General features: G+C 49.8%; 1 protein-coding gene across 2 annotated transcripts in view; it reads right to left on the bottom strand.

The window, feature by feature from the left end:
* bean1 (brain expressed, associated with NEDD4, 1) overlaps positions 1–13623 on the bottom strand; it is a 47447-nt gene that overhangs the window by 8160 nt on the left and 25664 nt on the right. For both annotated transcript variants that reach the window (XM_064337230.1, XM_064337231.1), the window contains exons 4-5: positions 10513–10716; positions 7415–7556 (exon numbers count right to left, since the gene is read on the bottom strand). In XM_064337230.1, the coding sequence (XP_064193300.1) occupies positions 7415–7556; positions 10513–10716 (346 nt within the window). The remainder of the gene's footprint in view (positions 1–7414; positions 7557–10512; positions 10717–13623) is intronic.

The following is a 13623-nucleotide window of genomic DNA, read 5'->3' as shown; positions in this document are numbered from 1 at the left end:
AATGCTGAGCGTAGCGTTATGATTCACGCATTACAGTACTTCCGTCGAAAAACCGCCATATTGGTGTTTCGTATTTTTCCAATATGTCTCACTTTCTTTCCTTGTATTTTCGAGACTGTCTCATAAAACAGAAGCTCAACAAAGTTTGCTAAAAAAATAAATTTTATTTATAGTATTTATATATATATATATATAGTTGAGGCTAGAAAACTACAAAAGGATCCAGAAACTGACAATATAAAATGCACTTTACTTTCTATTCTATTCTATACTATATTATTTTTTAAATTCACATTTGGTTTATTCACGCCAGTCCTGGGACTAAATGATTAGGGCCTGATACACTTCTCATGCCACTTGATATGTGTTTGAGAACTGCTACTGAATTTGCTAAAAAATCTCTCATGCTCCAGTGTTGAACATCTCCCATGTGCTCAATACGTCTGTTTTAATGTATACGTTAAAGACAGCGCTCTCTGAGATTTCCTGTGCGCTTTACATTGGAAAGAAACCATGTCAGTGTCACGAGCAAGAAGCCTGCTCTCGCTTGTGATTGGCTCTGCTGACGAAGCTGAGCTCAGTTTTGTATAAACCTATCTGCTTTTGGGCCAGCTCTGATTTTGTCAGTTCTCATCTGAGTGTATATTACGCTAGTCCCATTGCCCTGGTTACCTTAAGCCATTTGTTTCTTAGGCTGTCCCCAGTATATCCACAATGATAGCATCGATTGAGAAAACTTGTTAGGGGCCTTCACAGAAACCGGTTTGAGTGTATGTGTGTTGTTCAGCACGTTTTTTTCATTTCTTTTAAACGCATTTTTAACCCAGAATTAGATTTTTTTTTTTTAACCCAATACAAAATGGCCCAAAGGCATTTCTTGGCCTGTCTGGTTGGTAAAGCTAATGGTGTCAGTTCGGGAAAAGGCAGACGAGCGTGTCATGCTCCCCCCCCCCCCCCGCCCCCCCAGGAATTGCGTGTGAGCAGACACGACTTCTGTTCGCTCCGCGCTCCACCAGCTGAACTGCTCAGTCACGGTGTCGGAGGATCACGCGCCTCTCCACAGGACTGCCTGTCTCCAGCTCCATCGTGGCCAGGGCAGAGCACGGGTCCGCGGGGCAAATCCACACAGAAGAACACGCCGTGGTCTCCTTCCCATCTGTTCGTACTCTGCTTCCCGCTCTCGAATGTGCTGCCCATCGCGTTGCTTTTAACGAGGAAAAAAAAAAAATGAACGGCGCGAAACCAGGAAGCAGTACAGGTGGCTGGGGGGTTGCCAGGCTGAGTTTTTTACTTGAGGTGCATGAGATTATGCGCGAGCAGAAACCCCCCCCGTGTGCATCAGCGAGTCGGTGAAAATCTATTTGCGACCAATCACGCCGGATGCTCATCGCCGAGGAGCCAAAGGCTGGACGAAGTGTTGCGCGAAAGTGCGATTCCCCGCCGTGCGGGGTGAGAACGCTCCACACCTCACTGCTCTCCCCCCCCCCCACACCCCTCCCCGCACCCCCCACCCCTCCCCCACACAGGGGAACCGCCTGCCTCTTCGCCATCTCAGCAGAGGAGAATTCATTAACAGCTCGCTCAAATTCACCAGCGCTGCTGTGCGGAGAGGCCTGCTCTGTCCTGCCCGCTCTGCGTGGCACTGTGCCAGTACCCCGCGGGCACTCGCTCGCATATCTGCCTCCTGATAGGGCTGTCTGGCACCGCACGTCCGCTCACGTCTTTCTCTTCCCCCTCGTCCACCACCACCCCCCACCCCCCATCCTCCCACCCCCCTCGCCCGGCGGGGCACTCATTAAAAATATCTGGTGTCACATAGAAAATGCCCTCCTTTTTTTTTATTTGTATGCAATATTTTGCTTATTTGTATCACTTCAGAATATCACATTGAAATGCTGACAAGGTAGGACGCTTTGAAGCCGGTCTTCAAAAAATCATACAGCAGCCAAGCTAAATATGCATAATGCTAAGTCTGCAATTGGCGGCCTTGTGTGCATTTTGTACTACACTGCTGGCTTGGGTGCAGAATGAAAACAGCGGCGAAACTGCTCACCGTTGAAGGATTAAATTAAAAGGCCTTAAGAAGACGCCTGATTTAAATAGCTGTTATGCTTTCTCAGCGAAATTAAGATTCAATTAAATATACAAAGTACAATGCATTTTGAAAATATGTGGACTAAAATATAAAGAAAAAAAAATACACGCAGACACTATCTTTCTTCTTAATTATTTTCCAAACAGTTGATTTTGGTTAGCCTAAGGTCTGGCCTATGTCTCAGCCTGATAATGGCTTCCTTGACTTTCGGTGGCACAACTCATTCCAATGACAGGCTGCAAAGGCAATCAAAAAGCTAGAAACAAAACTAGATACTGAAGGCTCTCTTATATCTGCAAAACGAGATACTGAAAGCTCTCTTATACCTGCAAAACTAGATACTGAAGGCTCTCTTATACCTGCACTAATCAGAAACACATGTGAAGACATTTGTGCCAAATAATATATTTAATTTCTCATCTCAGTATTTTCTCAGTGTGTTCCCTTTCCCTGAGGGAATACTGGCCTTTGGGGCCGCAGAAGACGAGCAGGGTGAACTGAGCGGCGGTTAAGTCGTCATGGAGCAGCAGGAAGTCCACTCAGCGGAAGCGGGGCGTTCACAGGGAACCAGCCCTGGCCACGCCTCCCTGCGCCGCGGCTGCGCTCGCGAGGCGCCGCCCGCAGCATATGGCGGGGTTTGGCACCGCCCTCCCTGCTTCCCGACCTGCGGGATCCCCATGGCGACGGCGCTGGGCTGGGGGCCGGGCCACGCCCGGTCTCCCTCGCGCCGCGGAAGCGGGCTCTCGCAGGGCCCCGCGGGCGGGAGCCGGTGTGTGACGCAGGCCCGAGCTGAGACTCCCGCCCGCCATCTGTGGCGAGGCAGCCCCGACGCGCGCCCGTCACGTGTCCCCCTCTTTCCCCCTCTCCTCCCTCCCTCCCTCTCTCCCTCCCTCCATCTGCCATGCCTCTCCACCTGCTCCCTCATTCACACAGGCCCTGTGCTCTCATGCCCAGTGTGAGATAGGGGATGGACACCCAGCCCTCGGCACCATGTCCCTGTAGCACCTGTGGTCCCAGTGTGTGTGTGTGTGAGTATGTGTGTGAGTGTGTGTGCGTGTGTGAGAGTGTATGTCTGTGTGTGAGTCTGTGTGAGTGTGTGTGTGTCTGTGAATGTGTGTGCGTGTATGTGTGAGCATGTGTGTCTGGCTGTGTGGATGCATGTTTCTGCATGTGAGTGACTGTGTGTGCGAGTGTGTGTGTGTCTGTGTGAGTGTGTGTGTGTGAGTATGTGTGTGTGTGCATGTGTGTGAGTGTGGGTCCATTTGTGCATGCGCGTTTCTGTGTGTGACGAAAAGCTTGCTTCCCCCACATCAAGCCCAGAGGAATCACCTGTTGGGTCTCCAGCAGGGATTCAGAAACAGTACATCCAGGCTCCTCTCTCCCATGATCCTCTCTGACACCATGCTAAACCGTACCCTCAGGATGCCCCCCCCCCACCCCACCCCATCTCAGCGATCGAGCTGCTACACATCACCCAGACTATAATAATGAGATAAAAACTGTTTTATATGTTACAAAAGTGTGATTATGAGATTACAGACGTTTCATACATGCTATTAATAATAATAATAATAATAATAATAATAATAATCATCATCATAATCATCATAATAAAGCCACTAATGCTGACCTCTTTTCCAGCCCTGTGATGCATATTTTGCACGTGAGCTACAGGGCAGAGAGAAGGCAGTTGGGAGATATAAATGCACATTATGATGTGATTGGAGAGCCGCCCTGGCAGATATGAGAGATGATTTCTCTTCTCTCCAGAGCCGGGCAGAGATGGATGAGGCTCGGGGAAGGACGAGGCAGTGATGGAGTGCTCCGATCGACACCCAGGACCCAGCCCCCTCCCGCCAAAAACGCTCCCCCCTCCCCTCTCTGCCTGCTGGGAAACTCTGCTCCCCCCCCCCAACCCTCCCCATCGGCTGTGAACATTTCACCAAAACGCTGCTCATTTCTTCCTCTCTGCCACATTAAAGCACTGCTTCCCTCTCTGTGGGCTGGAGGACTTCTCCCCAAACACTCCCAGTCTCATCCAAACTACATTTTTCGAAAATGTCAGGTAAAGCCAAGTCACTTTCAGAGAAAAACTAAAGGTAGGCTTCAGGAAAGAAAATAAAACACATAATATAAGAGCATTTACTATGTAGGAGACTATTATGAATTCAGAACAGCTGCTGCCCAGATGCACCGATCTGTAAATCATCCGGATGGGGTGATAATGGGAACAAATGATCTGACTAAGGCGTCCGCGTTCTATCAGGATTAGGCGGATCTGCCTGTAAACAGTGGACGTCCCCTGAGCCGCTCTGTCCACCCTCCCCCACCGGCACGGCCCGGCCCGGCCGCGAGCCCGCCCGCGAATCGATCTGACGGACGAGGCCCGCGAACGCATCGCCACGGAAACTCGGCCTGATGGACACGTCCTCCAGACCGGATTACGCAACGCTTCATAGCCCGTGTCTCCATCGCCGTATCTCATATCCGTCATCGTTTGGCCGCGGCGTCACCGGGGCGAGGCCCGGATCTTTCCGGAAGCTCCTCCCCCCTCCTTACAGGGAACCGAACGTGGCCCGTCCTTCATTAGGGCAGTGCTCTGATCGAACAGAACCGTCCCATCACTGGGTATGACACTGGGCCTGTCCCACACAGTGCACGAGGGGCAAGCTGGACACAAGAGTGCTTCATTTTACCTGCTGTCCTGAGTACCCAGCACTGTGTCCACCCTGGTCTTCAACACTCCCGCTGTCTCTGCTTCCACTAAATGAGCTCCACAGATACTGTGCTCCAAACTTTAAGGACCCCTTGCATGTCAGAGAGCACCTAGGCTGTCCCCTTAATATTCCCGCCCTTACAAACCAGCATGGATTACAGTACTATCTGCATTCCAATCTATACAATAAAAGACTGATACCATATTCAAACCTGCAGTCAGACCTTAGAGGGAGGAATGATTGGCCCTGAGACAGTTTATCAGGAAGACAGCAGCATCCATGAAAGATTCAGTTTCTTTTTTACCACATTGTCCTGTAGGGGGCCTCAGTGAGCTCCAGCTGAGAGCAGTAAGTCAGAGGACACGCTCAGCGGCATCAGCTTGGATGGAGCTGCACTTCCTAGCAGGCTGTGCACACATACACACACACACACACACACACACACACACACACACAAATAGGGGGAAGCATCGGAGACACCAATTAACCCAGGGCGGCGTGTGTGAGGGCTGGGAGAGAAAACAGGGGCACTCTGGGAACAACCCACAGGAAAAACACCCCACCGCCTCCAGGTTCAAACCCAGCTCTTTCCCTTGTGTCTGTATTCCTTTAATCTGACAACAACAGCGGGTGGTGGGGTGGGGGGGGGGGGGGTATGGGGATACGGGGAATGGGGAGGGGGGGGCGGAACCGGGTGCCAGCCCACGGTTCACACGCAGGGGTTAATGAAGCCTTTGTTAACCCGGATTGGCCAAAACGGCACTTTCATCATCCAAGCCCCCTTTAATGTGCCTCTTTGAAAGGGGGGCGCGGTGGGGACGCCGGCGGGGAGGCGGTCCGCAGGAACGCGCGAGAACATCAATTAGGCTCTCTGCCATTTAAATCAAAGGGCCGCGGGCCTTTCCGCCACGCAGTTATGGCATTTACCGGCGACCGCGAGTCGCTACCGCTAAGGGCGAAGGCGACAGCTCCCGTGCGTGAGGGAAGTAAAATGGCGGCAGGTGTGGCTCTCCCTTAAAGAGCCGCCGCGTTCGGGCGCGGGAGGCGGGCCCAGAGCTCGCCTGCACACCGCGCGCAGGGCGTGGGGACTGAACACCAGGTTAGTAACTCCTGAACCCTCTCATTCTGCTCTGCTATATAGCCTGTGGTCAGGGGTGTAGCACAAAAAATTCTGGGCCCTATACATAAAGCTGTCTCTGTGGGTCCCCTTCCTCTCTTGATCCATGTCTCTCACGCATCATTTTCCAGGCTTTTTCGAGGGCCCTCCCCCCATTCGGGCCCTGGTGTAGTCAGTCCCACTCCACCCCACCCCCCCACCCCCCCACTACGACGCCCCTGCCTGTGGTCTCAGCTCGTGGGCCGAGTCGCACGGCCAGATTAGAGTGAGCCGGGGGGCCTCGCGAGTCGCCCTCCTTATTTTCCTTTCAAGCCAAAAGGGCCGCGTTTGTCCAGGGATAATGGGGCCGCACAGGTCAGCGCCGGGCTTAAGACTTAAAACCGGACGAAACAGCTTTGTGTCGGAGCCATGCGACTGTGCTGCCGGTGATAAGGCTAGCAGAGCTCCGCGTTCTGTTTACAAAGCGGAAAACGGCCAAAACGGGCTGTGCTTCACGGACCTGTTTTCCATGGAGTATACGCAAAGCTTCAACCTTTGATAAATTTAAGTCTCTAGTCTTCTTGTACCTTACCTTCCCCTTAATTGATTTTTACATGTAACCCATACTTTTGAAATGTACTGTATATTTCATCCACTGTGAAGTACTTTAAACAACCCGTTTGCCTGAATCGAAGGTGCTGTATAAACAAACATTCACTACTTCATATTATAATATTCCTGTGTGCTCTATGAGAACATTTCATGTCTAAACCTTGGCCAAAGCTCCGCTCCCTCTAATTTGCGACTGCACAGGGAAAAAGCTGTTAAGAGTTCTGTGCAACGCTCTCATTGGCGGTATTGTGATCTCAGTACCCATTAGAGCCCACGTCCACTTTCCTCCCAATTCCCTGTCTGCTTCACTGCTGTAATAAATATATGAAAGCCTTCCCCACATCATCTGTGGGTTAGCTTGCACCCTCTGCCCATCCCTTCATATCAGGCCCTGCCCCGTTGCATCATGGGTAGTACTGCCTACAATGAGCTTAGATCTTGGCGGTGTGCCAGTCAGCTTGCTTGCCTACTATTGAGTATACAAGTTGCATACAAGTTGTATACTCAACAGTAGGGAAGTAAGTTGACTCAGACACAGCCCTTCTCTAACCACGGACTGCATGAACATATTCTACACATGCAAACACAGAAAGCTGGCCTGGAAGCAGAATTTTCTTGCAATACAGTGAAGGAAACAACAAAAAACACAACACAAAATGAACATATATGTAATGTTCAAAGTAATCTGTTGCTTTATGGGGGGCTTGCTTTAAATCATTTATATTCGGTGCATATCTTTTTTTACTTTGTGTTAACTCCTCATTGTTTTACTTCTGTAAAGGATTTTGTTTCAGAATATGTGACTATAGCCATTACAACTGCTATATATCTATCTATGTGAAATAAGGAAGTGTCAGTGCGGGTGGGTGAAATTAGCAGAGGGGATGTTCTTACAGAGGTGGAGAGTCCGGGTACATGACGTTGACCTGGGACAGGGTCTCCACGTAGGAGTCGAAGTCGAACGGCGGCGGGAACTCCTCCACGCAGGTGGACCTCAGCTCCCCGATGGAGCCGCCGTACGAGACGCCGTCGGGAGCTGCGGACAGAGAAGCCGTTTGACGCCAGGACCCGAGCGCTTCCTGTCCACCTCGCACGCTCAGCTTAACAAAACAAGCGCTGCGCACCTATTCCCCCCCCCCTCTCCCTCCCCCCGCCCCCCCGTCACCGTCCGCAGAAATCCCCAGGGGCCAGGAGAAACAGACCTGCGGTTAATGCCATTCGCCCTGCTATCGACCCGTATGGATTTATATCCGGGCCTGTCCTGCCGAATCAAGCCGGGGATGCATCACTGCACGCTGATATGAAGAGACGGGCAACAGGTACATCAATTCCACAAAGGACAAGGTCAAAAGAAAATGGAGAAAAAAAAATATAAAAGCCCTGACGGCGCGCAGACACAAGGAACGCCCGCTCGTCTAGGCGAGGATGTGGTCTGTGTGGCGAACGAGGCGGGGTGTGATGGGGGGGGGGGTCGCGAAGAGGGAGAAACCCCCGCCCGCTCTCCCCTCCGCCGCGTCTCTTTCACAATGCCGAAAAACAGCCCGCAGGAGCCCCGGAACTCCGCGACCTTTGGGGTGACCCCAAGGGTAACAGAGCCGGAGCCTCTGCCCCCCCCCCCGCCCCTCCCCACCCCTTACCCTTTAGCGAGGCGATGGAAATCAATGGCGCCGGCGCCCTTGACAAAGACTGATATTTGGCGGCCTGAAAGTTCAGGCCTGGGAGGACCTCTCGGCGGCGTGAGCGCGGAGTGAAAGACCGAACCGCGCCGGCGGCCGCAGCCTTTAAGATGGAGGTCTCCGGGCGCGGGCGCAACGCCATTTTACTGTTCAAACGCCCTCTCCCTGGCCCCCCCCCCCCCCCAGCCAAGCCAAGGAGCACAAAGCTTTGGGTGAAGCACGCAGGTAGGAGCCTGGGGCCCTGCTGCCCCGCCCCCCCACCCCCCCACCCACCACAAGGGGGCGGGTTATAAAGACAGGCTCTGGTAGAGACAGCATGTAAAATTCACCAGCTGAGATTTTATGACAGATGGGTGTGGCTGAAGAGCTTTCACGTCTGATGACACGAAAGGCCCGGAGGTCTCAAGGCCTTGTTTACGGACAGAACGTTCCGGGCCTAACACTGATCCCCAGCCTCCCGGGCCCCGCAGACACAGAGTGATCAGTCTCAGGGTGCTGCTCTGCTGAACCTCTCCTGGAAAGGAGCCCGCTTGTCAAATAAATATAAACTGTACGGGTTCCCAGTGCTGCCTGGGAGTGGGGCTGGGTCTGCAGCAGCACCGTGTTACTGATAAACACACACAGGCCAGGAGGCAGGCGGGATCAGACCCGTGATTGGCTCATCTGTGTGTGTGTGTGTGTCTGTTTTTTTGAGTGTTTGTATTTTTGTGTGTGTGTGTGAGAGAGAGAGAGAGAGAGAGAGAGAGAGAGAGAGAGTAAATGGAGAAAATGAGACAGCATTAAAGATCCAGACTCATCCAAACTGTCAGATGCTGCAGGCTAAAATGCAGTGCTTCAGGAGCAAAGGCTGCATGATAAAATGTGCGACTGGGATAATCCACCCCATGGTAATATCCTGAACGCACATTCCTTTTGCCAGTGGTACCAAACTTCAGGCTACAACCCCAGGAGAAAGCAAACTTTCACAGAGGGAAATCTGAAATCTACTAGAAAGGAATCTGACTACTGCCCTAACCCTAATGAACTGTTCAGCTTTCCTCTTTCATGTAGTTTTTGACTTGTTGGAGAATCAGTTAGCATAATGCAGTTAAAACAGCATCAATGCATCCTTCATGGTAGCATTACCATACATACACAGGGCTGCAAAATCTTCACATCCTCTCCTTTAATGGATTTGTGGGGGGGTCACGTACTGTTTGTATGGCTGCCACCTCTTGTATCAAGTGCAAATCACATCCTGTCCAGACTGTTGCTTCAAAGGAATTAATTTGCCGGCCCAACTAAAGTACTCAACTGCCTAAGATTTCCTCAGGTTTCACACAAGTCTATGTACGGGAATAATGCGTATAAAGGTGGCACAGTTGATCATGAGTGAAAGCCTCCCATTCTGCCACTTCTCCAAATGCAAGAGCCAACCAGGACAAATTCAGCTCCTGTGAGCCAGCAAATGGAATGTCTGTTTTCACATTGAAAGCGCAGCTGTTGACTATATTAAACTGAATTACTTAACTTGAATCATGGCATTTTATATTTAGTATAAAACCATATGTTATGCTTATCATTCATCAGGATATAAAAAGCATAAAGTTGCACTCTTGTAGCAGGTTAAAATGAGGTTAGGCAGCAGCTGTTAGATATGTTCTGGTTTACCTCCAGTAAGTGGATAAATCTAGCTGTATTACCCAAATTAAATGTTTATTCAAAATTTGTTATCTTTCCAAGACAATGGCATGCATAAATACATGCTGTATATGCCATAACACAGAAGACAATATTGGAAGTGTAAAGACATGAAACAGTCACATTAAAACATACAGTGGATATAAAAAGTCTACACACCCTTATTGAAATGACCAGTTTTTGTAATAAAGGCAAAAGTATTATTTGATCCGTATGCAAACTAATGCAACCAGGGTATTGTAGGTCATTTATTTCCAATCATTTTCCCAAACGATGATCTATTTGTTTTTCACTTGAACTTTGTTGGTTGGTCAGCATTAAAGGTGCAGAAAGGTCTGACATGATTTATATGGATTTCAGGCTTTACAATCACAAAAACTGGCTATTTCAGAAAAGGTAACCTTTTATGTCCACTGTACAATTACCTACGATTGAGTTAAGATTGATTAGTGTAAAAGCCATCTTATGAAGTTCAGAACAAGGGCAAGGTGCATTAAAAACATTTTTAACGTGACCCGGCTAACATGTACAGAGCGCTCAGCACATTCCTAACTGTCGGCGTCCGCCATACGGTGGCTAATCTGAGCTGGCGGTGAGTGGCGGCGCGTGGGCGTTACCGCGGAGACCGCGGCTCACCGTAGCTGGCGCGCAGGTGGGGGTTCCGCAGGCGGCCATCTTTGCGCAGGCTGCCCACGATGATGGTGACGCAGGAGAGGAAGAGCACCAGGCCGATGACGATGCCCGCCACCACCAGCGGGGACACCAGCAGGCTGGCCTCGCCGCCCCCCTCTCTGCAGTCCGGGTACTCATGGGACAGGCCGCTCTGGTTGGAGCTCACTCCTAATCCACACGGGACCACCGAAAAAACAGGAGGGGGGAGAGGAGCCGGGACAGGGAGGGAAGGAGAGTGGAATGGTACAGGGAGGGAGGGAGAGAGGGACCAGGACAGGGAGGGAGGGGAAGAGGAAGAGAGAAGGAATGAACGCACAATGAAAACAAGAGAGAGGAATTCAAAAGTGAGGGAAGTAGATAAGATATGGAATGGGAGGAAGGAGGGAGAAAAGGAGCAGAAGTTAAGGGAATTTAGGATATAGAGAAGAGGTAAAGAAAGAGGTAGGAGGAAGATGGGAATAGAGAAAGGAGAGGGAGAGTAAAAGAGTGAGAAGAAACATGAAGTAGAAAGGAAGGTAAGAGAGAGAGAAAGGTGAAAATGGAGGGAGAAAGAGAGAATATGACAGAGGGAGAGAGTGTAGCATAGGGATAGAGAAAGGAGAAGAAAGAGGGAGTAGGAAGAAAGCAGAGGGAGATATGGAGGCAGAGGAAGAGGGGTCGGGGGAGAGAGAGAAAGCCAAAGCATCACCATTCAGAACTGGAGACATGTACATGTGCACAAATCTTTAACAGCAATTCTACAACTGCCTGGGTGAACTGGAATAAAAAAAAAACATAATATAACCAAACCACCTTTGTCACTGCCAGAGCCAGCCTGACCCAGCAAGTGGCATAAGTGGCTGCCCAGAGCCCCTGCGGCCCTAATTATTCTGAAATGTATAATTTATAATGTTGGGTTTGTGGGGGGGGGGGGGGGGGGGGGGGGGGGGAATCAAATCCTGCTTAGGGCCCCTTTACAGGCTAGGGGCAGCGCTGGTCATTGTCATTTCCCTTCAGACCGCAAATTAACGATGTTTGTGCGGCTAAGGTTCATTTGTGCATCTTTATGCAGCACATAAATGGGGTCTCTACAGGTCTCCCTTTTGCACAGTCCTGTTGCCTGTTGTTGTAGACAGTCTGCTGTGTGGACTTCTCATTCATCACATGCACACGCACACATGGAAACACACAAACACACACACACACATAAACACACCCTTATACAAACACACAGACATACACACACATACAAACACACTAAGACACACGCACACATGCACGCACACACACACTCTCATACACACACACACACGCTCTCATACACACACACACACACACACACACACTCTCATATACATGCACACACACGCACACATGCATAGAAACACACACACGCACACACACACACACACACACACACACACACAGTATCACACGCTGTGCTCCGGCAGGATACTCCACGCGGCACCCTGGTCTCCCGACCGCGATGCTGAATATTTAATCGCGCCCCGCGTTCAATTTTTAATTTGCCAGGGAGGAACATTTTCATAACGCTAGCGCTGAAAGCAGACATGAGACTTTGAGTCCTCAGCACTGCCGGGCCAAGCCGGGCCCTCTCGCCACGGACGAGAAACAAGACGCCGCCGCCGCAGCACAGCCAGGCCACAGACAGAACGGGCCACCACCGACGCCTTTTACACACAGTCATCCGTTTGGCCATCCCAGCCCGTTTATACCGGAGATAAACGGCACACAGAAATCTAATCAATTTATTTATGAGGAAAATACGGTTTTAAATGCTAATCATGTCCGCTGGCCGTCCGCCGCCAAAGAATTCTTGACACAATGGAACTCTTAAAATATTCAGATTGACTGTAATTGCCGTTAATCTTTTAATCCCAGCTGAATATTACGTCTCAACAGGACGCGTGCAACAGGAAGCAATTTTTAATAAATTGGCATTATAGCATTTCCTTCCCTTTTTTTCTGTCATACTTTTCCACTGGACTCTTGTTATGCAGGGCTTTGCGACAGATTCGCAGAGGTCCTGATTTTCTTATGTTTGCAGGCTGAAATCTCTGACAAAACTATTTGTGCAAAAGGTTTTTCTTTTTTTGTTTTTATTTGACAGATTTTACGAACCCAAAATGCTTCTGAAAATACCAAACTGTATAAAGTTGATAAGTTGGCCGCTGCTGGATAAAGCTGTGAAATAATTATGAACAATGTAGGCTCTCAAATATATCCATTAATGTGGTCTATATGATCATTCAAAACACTACTATATCACAGGCATGAGCATACCCTCACACACAGCAGACACTCACTCTCTCTCTCTCTCTCTCTCTCTCTCCCTCTCTCTCACACACACACACACACACATATACACTCACCGGCCACTACATTAGGTACACCTGTTCAACTGCTCGTTAACGCAAATATCTAATCAGCCAATCACGTGGCAACAACTCAATGCATTTAGGCATGTAGACACGGTCAAGACGATCTGCTGAAGTTCAAACCAAGCATCAGAATGGGGAAGAAAGGTGATTTAAGTGACTTTGAACGTAGCATGGTTGTTGGTGCCAGAAGGGCTGGTTTGAGTATTTCAGAAACTGCTGGGATTTTCAAACGCACAACAATCTCTAGGGTTTACAGAGAATGGTCCGAAAAAGTGAAAATTTCCAGTGAGCGGCAGTTCTCTGGGCGAAAATGCCTTGTTGATGGCAGCTCAGAGGAGAACGGACAGACTGGTTCGAGCGGATAGAAAGGCAACAGTAACTCAAATAACCACTCGTTACAACCGAGGTATGCAGAAGAGCACATCTGAACGCACAACACGTCGAACCTTGAAGCAGATGGGCTACAGCAGCAGAAGACCACACCCGGTACTAGCAAATAGCCTACCAAATGAAGTGGCCGGTGAGTGTACATAATGATCATTTTATATAAATGGAATTTTTACATGATATAGTAAACATCAGTACAGAACATTTGTAACTGATCACACAGGTGCCATTCAACTGAAAATAAAAAGCTAGCCAAGAGAATGGCAGCAAGATAGCAAAACTAAAAAATACCTGCAATGAAGCCAAA

The sequence above is a fragment of the Anguilla rostrata genome, chromosome 5 (genome assembly GCF_018555375.3).
Source record: "Anguilla rostrata isolate EN2019 chromosome 5, ASM1855537v3, whole genome shotgun sequence".
Classification (NCBI taxonomy): Eukaryota; Metazoa; Chordata; class Actinopteri; order Anguilliformes; family Anguillidae; genus Anguilla; species Anguilla rostrata.
Note: the sequence above shows the minus strand (reverse complement) of the source record. Positions and strands in the feature narration are given on the sequence as shown.